The sequence below is a fragment of the Sorghum bicolor genome, chromosome 2 (assembly GCF_000003195.3).
Source record: "Sorghum bicolor cultivar BTx623 chromosome 2, Sorghum_bicolor_NCBIv3, whole genome shotgun sequence".
Taxonomy (NCBI): Eukaryota; Viridiplantae; Streptophyta; class Magnoliopsida; order Poales; family Poaceae; genus Sorghum; species Sorghum bicolor.
The window spans coordinates 5,501,757-5,522,438 of record NC_012871.2 but is presented as its reverse complement, the minus strand read 5'-3'; the positions used below and the strand labels follow the sequence as shown (position 1 = coordinate 5,522,438).

At 39.5% G+C, this 20,682-nt stretch overlaps 2 protein-coding genes across 2 annotated transcripts; both read left to right on the top strand.

The window, feature by feature from the left end:
• On the top strand, nucleotides 5,783-11,050 carry LOC8056634 (ylmG homolog protein 1-2, chloroplastic). Its single transcript, XM_002461519.2, has 2 exons — nucleotides 5,783-6,462; nucleotides 10,621-11,050. The coding sequence occupies exon 1, from the start codon at nucleotides 5,914-5,916 to the stop codon at nucleotides 6,442-6,444; it is 531 nt and encodes a 176-aa protein (XP_002461564.1). The 5' UTR covers nucleotides 5,783-5,913; the 3' UTR covers nucleotides 6,445-6,462; nucleotides 10,621-11,050.
• Nucleotides 13,220-20,522, top strand: LOC8056633 (actin-related protein 2/3 complex subunit 2A). Its single transcript, XM_002461518.2, has 11 exons — nucleotides 13,220-13,558; nucleotides 13,936-14,059; nucleotides 14,181-14,247; nucleotides 15,024-15,231; nucleotides 16,119-16,288; nucleotides 16,385-16,462; nucleotides 17,872-18,004; nucleotides 18,080-18,171; nucleotides 19,288-19,344; nucleotides 19,897-19,968; nucleotides 20,047-20,522. Exons 2-11 carry the CDS (start codon nucleotides 13,998-14,000, stop codon nucleotides 20,077-20,079), a joined length of 972 nt encoding a protein of 323 aa, XP_002461563.1. The 5' UTR covers nucleotides 13,220-13,558; nucleotides 13,936-13,997; the 3' UTR covers nucleotides 20,080-20,522.

Genomic DNA, 20,682 nt, shown 5'->3' with positions numbered 1-20,682 from the left:
GGTAGTAGTACATAAAATTGAAATTGGAATAATCTTTCAAAGTTTTCTGTCCATTGTTGTTGTCTGAACTGGCGTGTGTTGTGTGCACTGTGCAGTGTGCATGCAGTGACGACTTCTACTTGAATTATTTGCCCTGCCTCGGTTTGGGGACTTGAAATATACCCCTGCACGCACGGCCCTAGTGCGAGCAATAATTCCGGAGCAGATGCATGCTTCAATTTATAGCTAAGCTATATATATATATAGCCGTGCTGCCCGTGCATGTACTCATCTCTAGTACAACTAAAGGTGTGCAACGCAATGCATTCAAGCAACAACTAATCACGATATTAGTAATGGGAAGTTGTGTTAGTACAATATCGTCTTTGCTGGATTGCTACACCACACAACTCCTCAAGTACATCTAATCAAGTCTGCAGCATATATATTGTTGTTGATCTTTTCACACAAGCTGAAGGAACTGCATGTAGGTTGTTAGGAAAGCTTCAAAATGTACATACGGATGCTAACTCTAGTAAAAAAAATTAATATTTCTGACATCATCACCATGGTCATCGATCGTCACCAAAATTAAAATGCAACCTTTTGTTACATATATTTGTATAGTATATTTTACGTACCCTTCCATACTCCAAAGTATATATATGCTCAAAGTAGCCACTCTCTCTATCCCTAAAAACTTCAATTCCTAGAGTTATCTTAAATCAAACTTTTTAAACTTTGACCAAATTTCAACAAAAAACGCTAAGATTTATAGTAACAAATTAGTATCATTAGATTTATCAAAAAATATATTTTTATAAGATATTTATTTTATAATATAGATATTGATGCTATTTTCTATAAAGTTGGTCAAACTTTTAAAATGTTTGACTCACACGGATGTTAAAAATTGAAGCTTTTAAAACAGAAGGATCAAGTACTTAACGATCGATCTGTAAAATTAACTTTTGCTTTACCTAGTCCCGTGGCTTAGAGCAACTTCAACAGTTGATATATGTCCGTCCGTCCCACTCATCAAATCCATATTGATCCGTACCTGCTGCGTGTTTGAAAAAAAAAAGTAGAGTCATCTAATGATTGAATTGCAGGTGAATAGTGACTTGGATTTAGTACACACGGAAGTGAAATAAAGCAAGCATCATCGTCCATACCACACCATGCATGCGTGGAGTCGTGGAGACAACACTACTGGTTGCATATATATAATCTTCACTAAACATCGATCTACACACCAACCGGTACGGTAAAATATAGTTGGCCTTATTTAGTTCTGAGAAAATTTTGCAAAATTTTTCAGATTCCCCGTCATATCGAATCTTTAGACGCATGCATAGAGTATTAAATATAGACGAAAATAAAAACTAATTGCACAATTTGATCGAAATTGACGAGACGAATCTTTTAAGCCTAGTTAGTCCATGATTGGACAATATTTGTCAAATACAAACGAAAGTGCTACAATGTCGATTTCCCAAAAAAATTTATAACTAAACAAGGCCTTATTTGTACGAAAAATTTATATGGTTAATTAACTTGACTCGATCGATGGGGCAGTATATATATGCAGTGGACAGTCGCTCTCTGTTAAGTTGATTATTCATAATCATCATCTGAATCAAAAAGTTTGCTGTTGGGCGAAGAAAGAAATAATACAAGACGTCAAGATGCGTGGTTTGTGCTGGCACGTCTCTGTATCGTCCCTCCGGCCGGTTCATTTCGATCATGGAGAGATACAGCTTGCAAGTACCGATCCGATCTTGCGTGTGGTGTGCCGCATGCATGACATGGATTGGCAGATTGCCAAGGCAAATAAAAGCATATACTACGTATACATGCGTCGGAAACAAAGAATTTGTGTCCTTGTCGTATGTATATAAGGGTGTTTGACGCTGCTGCACGAACTCTGCTCCACAAACTCTACCATGAAGCAGCTCCACAAAAAACTGGAGTTCGTGGAGTACCTCTTTAGATGCTCTCACAACTCCATCATTTTTTCTCGAACTAAGTGCGTGGAGCTGAAACTGTTTGGCTAAAAAACGTGGAGCGGAGTTAAAAAACATGGAGCAAAACAGTCCCAAACACTCCCATAGTCTGATGACAAGCAAAAGCAAACCATCCAAACACAACCAACCAGATATCCCTGTATATCTTGATGGAAAAAATTAGCTCTTTTTTTATTAGGGAAAAAAACGTTAATGTCAAGTACTTTAGAACGACGAAATGCAAAATGATAAAATTTTTAGTATTATGTTTAGTTTCATCCAAAATATAGAATTTATTGTCCTTATTATGATCTTTTGAGACTCTTTTTAGCTTTTTTTGGCCTTTTGAGACCAAAATCCAAAATAGAGAATGAGAACTATTTTTCTAAAAATTTTATATGCTGTTTAGTTCCATTATGCAAGATGAGAGACCAAAAATCAAAATCTTTTGGATGAAAGGGAAACTAAACATGGATTAGTATCCCGTCTTCGGCTCAAGCCCAATCAGAATTCGAGCCTGGCCCAAACCTTGAAAGCGAGCCCAGGCTCGCCCGGTCAGGCCACGGAGGCGGTGGTCCGTCCGTAAGCCCATGACGACAAACGGGTTTGGGTCTGCAACCTGCGCCCTCGTCTCGGACTCGTGGAACCCAATCAGCTCCATATATACATGGACAATAAGATCCAGGATGATTATTGTCTTGTATGTTTAGGTCTTTCTAAAATTTTTTGGTTTCGAGTACCGTAACACTTTCATTTTTATTTGGCAAATATTGTCCAATCATGGACTAACTAAGCTTAAAATATTCATCTCGCGATTTACAGGTAAACTGTATAATTAGTTTTTGTTTTCATCTATATTTAATACTCAATGCATGTGCCGCAAGATTCGATGTGATAGGAAATTTTGAAAGGTTTTTGGTTTTTTTAGGTGAACTAAACAAGACATTAGATTAGAAGAAAATGCACCGGCAGTCCCTCAAACTTGTTTGGCTATGTCATCCCAAAACTCATCAGATCGACCGTTCAAATTCTTAAACTTGTTCACTGTGTTATCACGTTCTCTAAACTCTCAAATCGATCATTTAGGTCCTCAAATTTGTTCGGTTGTATCATCTAGATTCCTAAACATTCAAATCATCCCTTTATGTTCTCAAACTTATTCAACTGTGTCATTCCGTCTCAAATACTGTAAACTTGTAAATTCAATGTTTATTTATAAAACTATCCAAAAATTATAAATCTAGATTTGTAAGACTTCTACTAACATGTACTCCCTCCGTCTATGAAAGAATCAATTCCTAGAATCCGTGTCAGTCAAACTTTTTTAAGTTTAAATAATTTTATAGAAAAGAGTAACAACATATATGACATAAAATACGCATCATATGAAAATATATTCTATAATGAATCTAATGATACTAATTTGATATCATAAATCTTAGCATTTTTCTAGAAAGTTTGACTTAGGACAACTCTAAAAATTGATTCTTTCATGGAGGGAGTACTTCAAACTATAATAAAACAAATAACCATGTACTTCTATTTTTAAAACTATAGTTCAATAACTAAATAGGCACATACATTTTTAGGATTTATAAAAGTATACATGCGTATTTTGTCATTTAGGCCTTATTTAGTTCTAACTTTTTTTTTACAAAATGGGCACTGTAGCACTTTTATTTGTATTTGACAAATATTGTCCATTCATACACTAACTAGCCTCAAAAGATTCATCTCGCAAATTATAGGCAAACTTTGCAATTACTTTTTTTATCTATATTTAATGCTTCAAACATGTCCTGCAAGATTCGATGTGAGGGAAATTTGAAAAATTTTACAAATTTTTTTAGAACTAAATAAGGCCTTAGTTATAGAGTTAAAAATAAAAAATACATGGTGATTTACTTTATTCTAATTTAAAGTACATGTTACCAGGAGTTTAACAAAACTAGATTTATAAATTTTAGTCAATTCTAAAAATATATATTGAATTTATAAGTTTGCAGTATTTATAACATTTAGAGATTAGGATAACATAACTGAACATGTTTGAGGAACTAGATGTTTGTCGAACAAGTTTGAGGACCTAAATGAGCGACTTATAAGTTTAGGGACCATAATGACACTGGTGAACATGTTTAAAGATCTAAACGATCGATTTACGAGTTTAGAGATCAGAATGACACATACAGTCGAACAAATTCGGGAACCGCTAGTGGATTTTACTCTATTATATTAATAACTACCACAATATTGGTAACTACCACAATGCTCGTACGGTGCCATTGATTATGCGATTGTGCTTTCCCCCGTCTCTAATGCTCGTACGGTGCCATTGATTATTCGGGAACCACAAGAAATCGAATGTTGGTTTAATTGAAATTATACTACTTGTAGGAAGGAAATTGGATGCCAACATTTATGTGTATGTCCTGTGCATTGCTACAGGAATACAAAATATAAATAAAATAACAACTATTTCTTAAAAAAGTCAACTAATATTGAATTAATACTGTTTGTAGGAAGGAAATTTGATGTCAACATTTTGTATGGCACGTGCATTGCTACTTAGAACATTGTAATATGGTAATAAATAGTTTAAAAAAAGAATTTGATAGATATAGATAGAAATATATGTTGCTATATAGATTGAGATGGACACTATGGTATAGATAGAAATGTAGATTGAGAAAGATAGTAATAAATAAATAGCAAAAAAACAAAAACAAAAATGGTTGGCGGTAGTCAAGGGACCATCGCTGGGCGTTTGCAGGACGTTTTCATCACCAGATCATGGCATTCATGAGTGCCAAATAAGACTGACCATCCCACGAAGCTAGAGTTATAGGCTCGGGCAACCAAAACCGGCTGGCGTTTTAGAGGCTCATGTACCTTTTTAGGCTTGTTTGATCGAGATTATACTAGCCGTTCGGGATTATTTATGGGAATTGCATCTTTTTCCCCCTTGTTAATCCGTTGTGACGCTGTTTTACTCAGCCGCATATGGGCAGGCCTCTTACCCAGGACCCAGGCTAATTCGAAACTGCTAGCGCCCGAACGTCCGATCCGCGTAGAACGGAACTTTGGGTAAAAAGTTTGGTCAAACTTAGCACAATTTGATTTAGAATGAGGATGAATGTAATATTAAAACGAGGTTAGTTTGGATCACTTATTTTTGATATTGAAGGATCAGTAGTAGTTAAAAAATAACTTAATTGGAAAAAATGGTTAGCGGCATGCAGAGCCGGGCAAACATACTGACTTATGAGGGCCATAAATAAACCACATAAAAATTGCACCTATAGACTTATAAACCCACATTTCATTTATAATATATCCTTTTATCCTCTATAAGCTCCATTGGAACGTAGGGAAAAAACGAAATTCTGCTTCCTTCCAAAATTTTCTATCCTAGACCTTGTTCAGCTGGCATTTTTTTGGATTTTGGGTACTGTAGTATTTTCATTTGTATTTGATAATTATTATCTAATCATAGATTAACTAGATTCAAAAGATTCATCTCGTAAATTACAGGTAAAATATATAATTAATTTTTATTTTTTATATATATTTAATACTCCATGTATATATCGTAAAATTTGATGTGACGATGAATTTTTTTTGAAATTAATCAAGGCCTAAGTTCTACAAAATTCGTGCATTCCAAAGGCCTAAACTAGGTTCGTGCTGCTACTCCATCGCATATGGCCCGGCCTTGATGGCCCATTTACCGTGTTATCAAGTCCACCTATCGCAGATCTTTCACTTACAAGCGGGGCCCACACGAAACGCTAAAGCTATCCTGTTCTTCCCGTGCCACGGCCACTTCGCCTTGCGGCTGCCGCCCTCCTCCGCCGCCGCCCCGACCCTCTTCCTCCCCAAGCCCTTCAAGGACTCTCCACTCCCGCGTCTCCGGAGAAGCGGCGATATGTACGGCATCCTGACCTCCCCTTGCCCTCGGGCCCCGTTTCTCCGCGCTCTCCCGAGCCCATCCGCCCGCGCATTCCCCAGAACCCTAGCCTTCCCCGCGAGGCCCCTCTCCCGCGGCCTCCGCCTGACCCCTCCTCCGCGCGCTGCCACGGAGGCGTCGGCGTCGGCGGCAGCCACGGCGCTGGGCGGGCTGCTGGCGTCGCCGCTGTCGACGCTGGAGGCCGCCCTGCGGGGCCTCAACCTCGCGCCCCTCCGCGCCCCCGTGGCGGCGGCGATGTCGGCGGCCGTGCGGTGGCTGGGAGTGTACCGGGAGGTGCTGCTCGTCGGCGTGCTGCTCTCCTGGTTCCCCAACATCCCCTGGGACCGCCAGCCCTTCTCGGCGTTGCGCGACCTCTGCGACCCCTTCCTCGCCCTCTGCCGCGAGGTCATGCCCCCTGTGTTTGGCCGCAAGCTCGACCTCAGCCCGCTTGTTGCGTTCATGGCTATTGACATCATCATCATGATCCTGCGCCCACAGCCACGCATGTGATGACTCTCTGCAGCATTGGTACGGGTTCACTTGCTCTGATGATTACATTTGAGTACAAGTGCACAAGTTATGGTGTGAAAAAGCTTAATTAGAGCAATCGGCTGTGTTATGGTGACTCTGTTATTGTCAATATCTTTGCATTTTGCATTAACAGTGAGTTTGATCGATCATGCTATGTATATGGATATTAACTTGCTGATTGCGTGCGCAATGATATAACATGAATTTGTCTTGTTATGCCTGGTTGCATTTCTTAATGCTACAACAGGGAACATGTCATTTAGTTCATGATAAAGTGACAACTATACCAATTATATATCTTGATTGTGTAAATTAGCTTTCTTGTACAATGCTAAGTATTTGAGAATGCAATGTAAATTGGATTGATATATGGGTGTTTATGAGTTGTGCATATGCAGTGAATTTGGTTAGGTCTTGTGGTAAAATTTGTTTCTTGATCCTGCATGTGAATAACCTCACTTTCATGTTGTACATAATAGCTTGTAGGTTTAGGGAAATGCAACTAAGTGGAATTTTACCCATTGGCTGATGGGTTGTATTAAAATGCTTGATATATTCTTAGCGATGTTTTCTGATCGGCTTATCGTTTCTAATCGGTCTGGTACCGATCAGGACGATTAATTGACCTTTGATAGAACTAATCGTTCATATAATCGTCCAACATATAGCAGGACTATATATCATATATGTATATAGTTGCAGACTTGCAGTAGGGAAGAGGGAGGAGGAAGCAGCAAGCAGCAGCGGGCTGCTTGGATTGGAACTGGAAGGGAGGGAGGAGGCTCAGCAGCTGAGCAGATGCACGAGCAGCAAGCTCAGCAGCTGAAGGCTGGAGTTGGGAGTGAGGACTGAGGAGAGAGAGTGGGGGTGAGGTATATAAGAGAAAACCTAATGGGCTTGGCCCAAATAAATATAGCCTAGGTCAAAAGCAGCCCATCTGCCAATTTAGCTCTGATCGGTCAAGAGGCCTGATCGGACGATTAATCACGATTAATCGGACGATCAGGTTTCTGATCGCTCTGATTGAATCGGAGGCCCTAATCGAGTGCTAAGTACCAATAAGGATGATTAATCGCGATTAATCGGACGATCAGAAAACATTGATTCTTAGTAATAATTTCCGTCGTATTGATCACGGTGACGAGCTTGGTTAGATTAGCCTTGCTTGTCCTTTTTGGTCTAGGTTCAGAGTATTTTTTCTCTTCTAAGTCTCCTAACTTGTTTTTCTCACCCCTCATGGCTCGGCCTGGAGTGAGGTGGTGATCTATGTATGGGGCCGTTTTTTTCCTCTCTTAATACAAAAATAGGCAGCTTTCCTGTGTATTAAAAAAAATGTCATATGACTTTTGGAAATGAAATAGTTTGTATATTCTGGTTCACTAGTTTAAGGAGTGAAACTTGGCAGCATATTATCCCATATGAATATGTTAGGAAATGTTTCTACTGGTAGAGTGATAATGTTGTTCATTCCTATTTCATCTTCCTAGTTGATGTGATCTATACATTGACATGTATTCCCTCCGTTCCAAATAGTAAGCCATTTTTTCTTTTCAAGTCTTCTAGATGTATCTAGACAGTGTATATCTGGATGTATAGCAAAAATATGTACCAGGAAAGGCTAGAACCGACTTCCAATTTGGAATGGAGGGAGTAGTAAATAGGACCATGAAAGCTTTTTTTTTATTTCAGTTTGGAACCATGTTGGTTTTTTGGAAAGCTGAAAGCAGACCCATGCATGGTTAATTTAAATCCACTACTGCAATCTACATTTTCGACAAATTCTGTTACACCTCTTTTCTATCCATTCATGATTAGATAATTAAATGTCTGCAAATTCTACATATAATCAGTGTTTACATCTCAAAGTAACTGTGTTAGAGACTAATTAGATAGCAGATCTTATTTGTGAATTCTGGTAGAGGCTAGTTTGAGAGCAAATGCTAAGAGCAACTCCAACAGCTTGGCTATTTTTGTTGTGGAGGCAATTTTAGAATTTGTATAGCAAAATCTAGCCTCCAACAGATGTGCTATCTGACTTTATAAAATAAGAAGTTGGCTACCCTTTGATTTTCGGTGGTCATATATAACTAACCACGGGCACTTGCTATGAGATTTTGTAAACTAGCAATGCTGTTGGGGACCTCTTCTTTTTTAAAGAGGTTTATATTTACAAAATGGCTAAACAATGGAATTTGACTAATAAATTTAGCCAAGCTCTTGGAGTTGCTCTAATGGTTAGTTGAAGTATGAATAGTGGCTAATGCAGAGAAGGTCTTTAGGCAATTAGCCCCCCCCCCCCCCCCCCCTAAAGATGGGGATGGCCCTCCAAATGGATTCCCGCGGTTCTTCTCTAGTGTAACTAAATGAACTAAGTAGTTACACTAAAGAAGAACCGTGGGAATCCATTTGGAGCACCGCCCCTATCCTTAGCGCCCCCCCCCCCCCCCCCCCCCCAAAAAAAAGTTTAGTAAAGGCTAAATATAGAACATAGGTGCTACATTTATCAATTGGTAACATAAATGCCATGTACTGCTTTATATCTGGACCAACATGTGTCTATTGCCATAACCCGATGGTGTTACCTCCTGTCATATGTGGTCCTGGTTTGCCAATGCTGGGATAGAGTATCTCATGTTCAAGTATGGGGCATAGAGAAATCCATATGGTTAAATATGGGTCCACTCTAGTTTAACTTAGTTAACTATTTTTTTTTTTCATTTGTCTTGGACAAACAAAATAATTAGTTGCTAGGTACAACTAGAGTGGATTAATGGATCGATCCATGGCCATCCCTACTCATGTTCTTTCAAGAATGAAGGTGTATTGATATGTGACCAAATTTATCATCACTTTTGTGAATGACAAAATATTTCCTGTTCCCTTAGCCTATTTGTTGCCCTTGGCATACACTGCAATTTTATGCGTCTGCTGATCCTTAGAAATTGTAGTAAACATATACATAAAGTGCCAATGTAATAGAAAAGAGAAATTTCTGGTATTAATTTTCATTCATTAGACATTTGGATTTTTGGATGTAGAGGGGGCCTTCAATTCACCACTTCGATAGTAGAAGCGCCTGTGAGGAAGGAAGCCTATTTGATTTTGGGTAGTGTTTGGGCCCATCAACTGGACTGTTTCTAGATGATGACATTTGGCAAAAATCTTAGAGGCATAACTTCCTTCAAGACACCCAACCTTTCCTTCATTGTTCCCATCTCATTATGATTATGGTTACTGCTGCATGGGACTATGGGAGGGTAACATGAGCTAACACTAAATATATTAAGCATCACATGACATGGCAATTCAGCAGGGCAGTCGTGGGCTCGTGGGCCATGGCAGCACTGGACTATTGCAGTTGATTCGGACTAGTCGTGTGGTGGCTGCACTCTTGTTCTTGCCTTGTAAAGGATACAGTGATGCACATCAGCCAACAAAAATAACACAATCATACTCTTAGTTGTGCACAAGAATTTAGAAAGATAATTAGGGTACTTATAAAGAGCACAAGCAATATTTTGATTGCTATTGCAGTGTGGCAGCCGAAATGATTTCATTGATGATTGATCTGTATGTTTTTCATTTTGCATTTGCACTGGTGGTGGAAAATCAAATCTAGTACTATTATCTTATTCCTGACCGTACGTAAATGATGAACACATTATTGGTTGGTCAGAAATACTGAATGTATGTTGAACCTGAACCTTCACATGAGAGTGGTGTCTTTCTTTCCATTATGAACGCCGCAGGATGGGTTAAGACTTAAGATAGTACTAAATGATATGGTGGCTGTGATTCCTTTTATGAGATATAACAACATTAAATTTTGCTATCAAATCCCTAGTAAGGTTCGGCTGGTGATATTGCTCCGATGAGTATCTGCAGAGTGCAGACATACAACAGTATAGTTTGAGAAAATACAGTGGACTTGAATTACTCTTTTTAAAAATACAGTGCACCTTTCTGTCGAAATCATACTGTTGTCCATTCACAAACTATACTGTTGTATGTCTATACAAACTATACTGTTGAAATCATACCGAATACAGTGCATTTTTTAATTTCCATAAGGCAATTCAATGGACTTGAATTACTCTTTTTTAAAAATAAGATTATTCTTATCTGTTGTATTTACAGTGGTGAATTATATTACAGGGTTGGAGAATGTTTGGTTGGTATGTAAGGCTCTGACTGCAAGAACAAGCATCTAAGGCTGTATTCGGTCATGAGATGGCAAAGAAAGGTGCTGTGCTGCTCACCTCTATCAGTACAGAAGTGGTGGTTGGATGGATTAGTTTTGCGATCTTAGCATAGCGGTTATGAAGGTTGTCATGCAATATAAATGATTTTGAGGTGGCTTCATTGGCAGAACTTCTTCCTTCTTTTTACAGTGTTTGGTGGTTGCTGTAGTAATATATATGTTGGCTACGTATACGTATTGGTAATCACAGTTTAGGTCTGTGCTCTCACATTGAATCACTCTGTTAATCTCTTATATTGTATGGCATAGTCGCGTCTTTTGATGTGATCCTGAGAATTGGATCTTCTCGAGGATAAAGATGAACGGCCTCTCCTTGAATTGAAAGGGATCTCTGTCACAGAGTCGTCCTAAATGGTTACTCCTGAGGGCGTGTGGGCTGCAGCAAGCTGATCCGCTGTCGCTGTTGCGCTTCATTTTCGTGATCTTGAGCCATTATGTTGTACAAGGCTGTCTACCCCGCGAGCTGCTTGATTTTCTCTGCAAGTAATAGCCAGCAAGAGCTAATAGTCTATTCTTATATGGGGATCTGAAACACAACAGTAGCTGGCTATTTTTTTTATCCAATTTTTAGTTATGGCTGATAATTAGCTTTAGCCGATCTAAACAGACATTAAACCCCCCAAGTGTGGTCCTTCATTGACAAGAATGTTGATTGCTTGCCTGGATGGACAGTTTAGTCAGAATTTATGAGATAAATCTTTTGAGCCTAGTTAGTCCATAATTGGACAATAATTACCACAAACAAACAAAAGTGATATAGTGTCGCGAAATTTTTCCCTTCACGGCCTAACTTGTGCCCCCCTTAAATGTTGGCTTTATCTTGGCATGGCTAGGAGCCTAGGACACTGTCTTGTAGCCTAGACCAAAGTTTGCCTTCCTGGAGAGCATGGCGAGTTAGACATATAGTCTTCAACAACTTGGTTGGGCTCATAGGATGGGATAGTTTTGATGGAAACAAATTGATCCTAGTGGACACTTTTCCAATTCATATCCATCATTGGGTATCTTTGTGCATCTTCATGGGACACAAAATGCTCTTACGATTGCATGTGTTTTTTTAAAGGCAATTGATAATACCTTTGCGTGGCATATATCAATAAAAAGAGAGCAACTTGTAACAACTAATGTCCAACAAAACAACCAAACAAAACTCATATGGAACCAATAAGATAAACCAACACCACAAAAACTAGTGAAGCCTCAACTCTGATGACAAAACATCACCCTACTGCTAAAGATAGGGAACAAGGAGAGTGGGATTCTCCACAACAACGCCCCCCAAGAAAGAATATAATGTTTATAAATGCATCTTTGGCTCTAAAAGATTGGTCCTATGTTTTTCAACCGATATATATAACCCTAGAAGGTGAGGATCTTATGACAAATCCTGCAACGAGGGATGTAGCATCAAAGACATCAATTGTAGACTTAGTGGGGTGCCAAGCAAGGCTTGCCCTTCCAAGTTTCGAGCATAACTCAAACAAACATATCACATTCAGTAAGCTTTGACACACAATCTAGCCACATGCTCAACCAATAACCATGGTGTCTTGTCCACACATACCATAGCCATCACCAATCTCTTGCAGAGAAGGGTCTCTACGAGCATGTTATCCGCTCAAGGAAGTCTCAACCATTTGTATCACCTATGGTTAGGAGTCGGCCATAATCTTGCTCTCGTTGCAACCCTACCTCCACTGGCATTAACGTGCCTTCCACAGGCATGCTTGATCACAGCTAGCACGCCGTCCATGTGTTTTACAATGATTGTTGCAGCGCTTGCGCAGCTCAAGCAACTAATGCACACAACCCCACCATGTGTTGCGCCAATGTGATGCCCCATTCACTAAACCCATTGCTCATTAAAATCACATCCTCACTTATGAGACATCTCCGCTATTGTCGAGACCAAGGCAGCATGCCCAATCACATAACCATCCAAGCTTGACATAGAGTCGCGGGATCTAGTCATGGTGGCATCGGATACGAGGCACAAGATCTAGGCCATTGTCGTCATCTCAGCTGATGCTAGGTTGGAGAAGAAAACACCAATGAAAGAGGTTTATCAGCTATCACACTCGTGGTCACATATACTTTTTATGACCATATCTAATGACGACAAGACATATATGATAAAATAAAGAAATTTAAAAGTAATAAAAATCTAGAACACATGCTTGAATCTTGAGCTAGTCAATTAGAATCGATTGGATATTTAGGTTGATCTTCTTTTTAGACTTTAGAAGAGGTGTTTGGTTTGGAGACAAATATACTCCCTCCATAAAAAGTACAATCCTCTCTTTTTAAGGAATCAAATAATTTTAAATTTAACTAAATATATTTAAAAACTAACTTTTATAATATTAAATGGTATCATTAAATTAATTATGTAATATATTTTAATAGTAAAACTATTTAAATATATAAATATTGATACTATTTTTTTTATAAATTTAGTTATTAAATAATTTAAAAGTATCAAGTAGGCGTCCACGTGACTCGCACGTGTGGGAACGTGTGCCCCTCCATCCGTGCCTTCCTCACCGTGGAGCGCGTCGGAGCACGGGAGGCGACCGTGACCGAGCCAGCGCCGGCGACTCTTCTCTCTCCTCCCTCCTCCCTCTTCCCTCCGCTGTGCAGGCGCACCACCATCCATTGCAGCCGCCGTTTCTGCATCAGGCTTGGGAGTGTAGAGAAGAACTGCCCGCGGCGGAGGGGAGAGAAGCCGGCAGCGCCCAGCGAAGTCGCCCCGCGCCCTTCTCTGCGTCGGCTACTGCTCGTACCCGACCCTCGGCATCGTCGGCGTCCAGATCTGGGCTTCCTTTACCAAAGGTAGACCCTAGCAAGTAGCAACTCCAGTATTTGATTCTATTATTCGATATGTGTGCTGTTGTTTGCATGAGATGGTATATTTCTTGTCAATTGTGTCACAATAGCTAAATTTTTGTCAAGTTTGGCATACCAACAGATTCAAATTGTTAATGTTCCTTCCTATAAAGGTAGGAATGGGATACATTTCACTTGGGATCGGTCACTGCAATAATGTTTGTTTGTTAATGTTTATTTTGAGGTAGCGTTTAAATGTTGGAATTTTCTAAAGTTTGGATCCATCTAAATGATCAGTAAATGAAATTTCAGCCTCAGTGCTACAACGCAGCTTATCATTATACTACTGCTGCACGCTTCTGGAACTGAGAGAATTTTGTCAGGTTGAGGGGGGCTGAGGTGCAAGGCTGGTTGACAGGAGGAGGGGAGAGAAGAACCGTGGAAGATGATACTGCTCCAGTCCCCATCGAGGTTCCTGCTCCAGATCCTGCAAGACCGTGTTCTCAGGTATGTCGCTGGCTGCCACCTTGCTTTTGCTTAGAGAACAGAACCACATCTTGCTTCTGGTGGCATGGTTGTTTGCAATATCTCATTTAATTTCATTTCATGCGATGTCGGTACGATGCAGTGGCGAGAAGGGTATGGACATCGACTGTCACACAGTAGAGTTTGACGATGTCCGGTATCATATTCAGGTGAGTTCTATATTGTCGCATAGATTTGCGTCAAAAGCAGTGGCTACTGTGCCAAGTCTCGGCAACAAATGGATGGTAATACGTATACCACCATGGTGGCAATGGCTTGACAGATTTTGGCATCAATCCTAATCAGTGTCAAATTCTTAGGGTAGCTAACTTTTGGCGAGGTTGGTTTTGGTACAAATTAAACAGTTGATCCTAAGGTGGCTATCTACTTGATGTTTCGGTCCAAAAATATATATACATCTTGCAGCCTTAATCTTGCAGAATATAACAATAGTCACTAGTTAATTGGGTCTATTCTTCCCAGTTTGATATGTGCCATTTGATAGCATTTCCCTTTTAACCTCTAGTTACCTATTTCTTCACAAGAACAGTAACAACAAGAGCAATGAATAGGATGCTGTTACCTTCTTACTTCTTGAGTTCTTTCATATACTGAATGGTTGCCATGACACTACATACTAACCATGTAATTTGTCACAAGCACTTAGTTAATGGTGCAAATAAAGGTTTCTTCTGTGTTTCGTATTATAACAAATATGGACTTGCTAGTGTTTGAGCATTGCTATTTCATCTGAAAGTGTGTTCAAATTTATAGGTTGGTATTGTTCTACTTTAAGCAGGTTTTCATCTAATTTTAAAGTTCTTGGGTGTGGGTATTTTCTTATTTTCTGAAATGAGCATCACTCTGTCATGTACACCTACATTAGGATTATCACCTGTCTCATGCTCAATATCACAAATCTAATGAATCTGGGCTTTGATTTCAGTTTTCTATGAGGAATCCAAAGGCAATGGTGTTGTCAGTTGCTTTGCCTCTGCCACCTCCTGAAGCGATTCTGTATGATGGGCTTCCACTTGGTGCCATTGAAGCTATAAAAGCAGCTTATGGGCCAGTTGTGCAGATTCTTGATCCTCCAAAGGATGGGTTTGATCTCACGATGAAGATAAATTTGACAAAACTTCCACCAGATGAAGGTTCTAGAGTTCCCTTCTCAAGGTTATTAATTGTCTTGTTGTGCTGCATGATCAAATTGGTTGATGCTTCCTTGTATCTTTAAGTGTTTCCGATAGTCAATTTCAATTTAGTGTAACATTTCCAGGGTTATAGCCGTCTTGCTGAACAACATGTTCAAACTTGCTGATGGTTTGTGTATCTTTAGATGCCATTCATCAGCAAAATTTCCTTACTAGTTAGTTGGAAACATCTTCCTCTGTATATGAGTAGATGCTTCTGATGTCATGCGATTGTACGATGCGGTTAGTTGTCTAAGATTTGCATTGATTCAAGTGTCCTTTGACTAGATTAAGTAACTGTTACCTCAAAGGAAAAAAAAGGTAACAAAGAGCTCCAGATAGATCTATTCAGTTTGTTCTTTACATTTTATTTATAGATGCTTGTTTTATTTAAAGTTAATTGCATCTTTGGATTTGTTACACAATGCCATCCCAATTACCTAAACATTTTTTGTTCATCAATCGTTATTCTTAATTTATTATTGCAGTTGAACTAAAATGTTTTTCTGTTTTTTGGAATAAAAGTGGCTTTGCACTGCTGAAGCGTTGTAGTGCTTTTCCAGGCCATCATAAAAGGTTTCATCGATGTCCATTTCGTTACATCTATTTGATGATGATGTGGGAGTTTTCATATTTCTATTTTTTATCCATTGCATTTGCATTTAGGGCCGTGTATTTATCTTCAGGACATAGAATTCAGTCAGTGTGTACTTGATCTGTGGTGTATCCGTTTATGATAAGCCTGCCAAAGCCATAGACATCTCCTGAAATGTATCAATTTTCTATTTAAGTCATGTTCTTCTCTGTATTTGTAGCTTCTAACCATTTGTTTCTTTACTATATTCCAGAGCAAAGGAATGCTATCTTGACACAAATTGCATCTATTAGAGAGGTTGTGCTGGGTGCACCACTGAAGCTCCTGCTGAAACATTTAGCCTCAAGGACAGTTGCACCTAATGTTGACAAGCTTGTTGCTCTTGTTCACCGTCCTAATGAATCTTTTTTCCTTGCTCCCCAGGTATAACTTTAGGAAGAACAATATCACATTATCACTTAAGGTGCTGTACTAATTTTATTCGTCTGCAACAAATGGGATTCACTGCTAGTTTTTCAGGCAGATAAAGTTACTATCATGTACCCAATGAGATTCCAGGACTCCATTGATATTGTTTTGGCAACTTCCTTCCTGCAGGTATTTTGGATGCTTCCTTTTGTTTCTCTGATCAGCTTCCTGGCCTAGTGTTCTTCATGGTCTTTTGTCTTTTATGTTTATCATATCAACTACATTTGACACTAAAGACCAATTTAACCTATCATTATATGCTACAATCCATGCTGCAATGTATACATGCAGCAATCCATCAATTAAGGAGTTTTCCATGCCCAAACAGAACTCTTACTTTCTGTGGGCACTTCTGTATCTGTTAGTTGTAGATCCAAAAGACCAATCCTACTCAGCCTTGGGCAGGACTCAATGTACAGATTCATCCAAATGCGAAAGCTATGTTTGGTATGGCCCTGGGATGGGACAACGTCCAAATTCTGGACAGATCGTTGGGTGCAAAGCAAAATGATGGCTGAAATAGCTCCCAATCTCATCCTCCTTGTCCTTTTTCATGCACGGAACCAAAGAACAATGAGCTAAGCTTTGGAAAATAGGCAATAGATAGGGGATGTCAAGGGTGTTCTCTCAGTTCGCACCACTGATGAGTATCTTAAACTATGGGATCTTTTGGAAAATTTTCATCTACAAGATGGTTGGTAGGACCAACACTCTTGGAAACTCATAAAAATCTGGCAATTATTCCATTAGCTCAGCTGGCAATGTTTAGTTCATGGGTTCTATCAGATTTGTGCCTTGGAAGCGCATTTGCAAGTATTAGGCTCTGCACCATTGTAATTTCTTCATATGTGTAGCAGACTGATGTTAGACTGGAAATAGGCTCGAGAAAAGAGTCTTGCCACACCCAAGTTCCTGCCCCTTTTGTGACCAGGCTGAGGAAACCATCCAGCATCTCTTAACTTCATGCGTTTTTGCAAGACAACTGTAGTTCATCTTTTACTCAGAAACTTGGGCTGCAGGCTTTGATCCCTCTGTTAGACTCTCCCCCCCTTCTCTAACTGGTGCAAAGCAATTAAAGAGTTGACAAACAATCTAGGAAAGGATTCAACACCCTCATCATCCTTGTTGCTTGGGAGCTATGGAAGCATTGCAATGATTGTGTGTTCACTGTTCAGCGGTGGTCAGGACGGTGATTGATGAAAGGGCTGCCTGGTGGCTGTGGACCTCAGGAACTTGGTCATAGCACTGTTTTAGGCCTCCCTACTTTGAGTGTCGTGATCATGTTCTATCGGCAATGGTGCTTCTGTTCTGATCTTTTAAAGTCCGTGCTGTAGTGGTTTGTGTGGGTTGGGGTGGGGTTGGGGGGAGGGTGCGTAGTGTTTGGGTGTTTTTCTGTGTGTTCGAGAAAAAAAACTTTTTGTTGGCATAGCTACCCTGCTAAAGCCTTGGCATTACTATCCCGGCAAAGCTCCTTCCGTTATGATGCAATCGATGGGAGCATCTTGCTTACTCCTTTTCTTGCTGTTGTTTAAATTTAGGAATTTGTGGAGGCAAGACGAACGGCTGCACTTAATAATGTTCCTTCTTGTATGTGGTCTCCGGCACCACCTCATGAGTTAAAAGGAGTATCTGCTGATGCACTGAATGCAAATGCTGGCTTTGTTACTTTCGGTAATTTACACTTTTCCTAGTATCCCTCGTTCCTCCATGAAACTATTTTGCCTCACAGACTTTTGATTTGTGCAGTTGTTTACCCTCGGCATGTTGAGGGTAAAAAGCTAGATAGAACAGTTTGGAATTTGTTGACATTTCATGCTTATGTAAGCTATCATGTAAAGGTAAGGCCCTTTAATCTGGTGTCATTTGTTTATATAGAATTACTGAGTTACGACCAGCAGTTTCCCTTGAATATTTGGGAATTTACTAGTCATGGTGAATTGGAACGTTTCATATGAATGGCTGGATTTGACTGACAGGAACTGAAAATTGATTTATGTGCTTCAAATGACATCATTGTGGCCCATTCCAAGTAATATGTGACACTCCTCTTTCCATGCCTCGAATTTACCCAAAGAAACACAGAACACTGTCTCTTGATCATGATTGTGCCATACATGAAAATACAAATATTGAAAGAACTCCTGGGATTTGGACAAATCATCTAGAGAAAAATTGTTACAGATGTGGGCAGAAAAGGGAAATTTTGGGGGGCAGTCTATTTTTACAGCATACACTTGAGCTTCTGAGAACAATAGAACCAAAGGTGGCTCTTCCTTGATCCCATATTGCCAGCAGGCTTTAGTGGCAATACAACCTACTTCTGGATCAATCTGTAATTGCAGATGGCTATCGTGGGAGCAATTGGGAATAGTTTCCTTAACCATACCTAGCAGTCTCAATGTTTGAACAGCACTATATTTGGGAACATTTGATATTCGTGTTGCTTGTGCATTGTGTTGGTTCTTGGCTGCTTACCAGTAAGCATTCAATACTATGCATCTTGACTACCGTTGCCTCATACTAAGTCTTTTTATGTGCATCTAAGGATGGGTGTTCTTGAACAACGTAGGAGAGGTGCGTGCCATCTCATTATCATTAATAAAGAAGAAAAGGTACAAAAGGGAGGGGAGGAGGGTTCCTTAATCCCTCCCAACACACAACCCCATGTATGCAAATCAAGCTGTCTAAAATCTTTGTTCTAACAACCCCATCTTGCACTATTACCGAGATGCAGAGGAGCATACATTATCATGTGTCAAACTATACTTATATTATTAATATAAACAAACGCATACCTTCGTCGTTGTTGTTCTCTCTTTTGATTCTATTAATCTTTTGGAAGCAATTCTGCTCGCAGTTACTAATAGTCTTCTATGATCTTTTGTTATTAGATTTACACTAATTTGTTACTTATAATTTTGCAAGTTCTCAATTAATATGGTTTCTTGTATCAGTGTTCTGAAGGATTCATGCATACCAGGATGAGGCGCAGGGTTGAGTCGCTGATCCAGGTAGACTTAAAACATTCTTTTATCAGATTAGGTCATTCTAGAGATCTTGTACTTCCTATGGTCATAAATATTAGTACATGTGCATCTAGGCTTGTCTTTATAGTTTGGGACAAATTATGAATGCTTGGCAACTCATATTTCAGGACAGGAGGAGGAAAATATTTTATAAACATTTCTAGTCAAAGTTAAAAAAAAAGTTTGACCTAGGACAAACTTATGTAGACTTATATTGTGTTTGGAGGAAGTAAATACTTCAATATCTCCACTAACCTCACATAGTTCATTCATAAATCGTAACTCTTAGTATCCTTTCAGGATGAGTTGTTTTAGCAGCAGGTGGTAGTTTAATGTAAGCATACGACGGTGGTCTGATGGAAGCTACTCATAAGGAAGGGAGTTGAAAGGGATCACATAAATTCAGTATCATCTAATGGATGGATACAATGATCTGAAACAAAAATGGCTAGGAAATAACTTATATGAAAGAAACTAATTGAAATCATGATTGCTACTGCACCATGCAATGTTTTCCTGACCTGCTTTTTACTGCAGGCGTTGGACCGAGCGAAGTCGGATGCAGAGAAATTGAAGAAGTTGGTACATGGTGGATCTTTCCAAAGACTGGTTTGTACTTCATGCGAATAGCTATCATTTATGCACATATATTATCTTATCGATCATTGATTCCTACCATCCTCGCAGAGCCTGAAGAATGAGGGCGACTCACGTTCCTGAAGGGAATTGCAAATGATGTTGTTCAACTGTACCCGATGGATACTCTCCGTGCTATTTGGTTAATGAATTCTGTTGTGGGAAGCTTACTTCCGTTCAGTTTTGGGAGCAAAGGCTCGGAACCGGAACCGGTTAAATCCATGGCATGGAAATTTAGTGTAAATTCGCATTGCTTTTAGTATTTTACATATTTATTACTAGCCAGAAATCCTTATCAGTTCCATGATCCCATCTTCTCCTGCACGAACCAGCCGGACAAGTCTTTCCCAGGCTCTGCGTTGCCTGCCTCTTGGTGCAAGTAGTAGGTATCGGTGTGCTGGGGAAGTTTTTGCCCTATCTTTTCACGTGTTTTTTTTTTTCATGTTTCATTCATGAGGTGTCTGAGTCTGATCTTCCTTTTAACATTAAATAAATGTGGTTCTTGTTGAATCACATGATGTAGTTGAGAGTTGAGGCATGATTGAATCACTCACGGTTCAGCTTTGGCTGAGCAGTAATGTCGAACAGCCGCATCCATTTTATAAAGCATGCCGTTAGCTGTTGCCTTCCTGGGCCTCCTGCGGATATGTTTGAGAAATTAAAATGAATAGAAATCTGGGGTGATCT

Excerpts from the sequence above, each read along its gene's own strand:
- LOC8056634 (XM_002461519.2), top strand. The coding sequence starts at position 5,914 with ATGTACGGCATCCTGACCTCCCCTTGCCCTCGGGCCCCGTTTCTCCGC.
- LOC8056633 (XM_002461518.2), top strand. The coding sequence starts at position 13,998 with ATGATACTGCTCCAGTCCCCATCGAGGTTCCTGCTCCAGATCCTGCAA. Across the intron at positions 14,248-15,023 it reads ATGTCCGGTATCATATTCAG|TTTTCTATGAGGAATCCAAA; the intron begins GTGAGTTCTATA and ends CTTTGATTTCAG. Across the intron at positions 18,005-18,079 it reads TGCTGGCTTTGTTACTTTCG|TTGTTTACCCTCGGCATGTT; the intron begins GTAATTTACACT and ends TGATTTGTGCAG.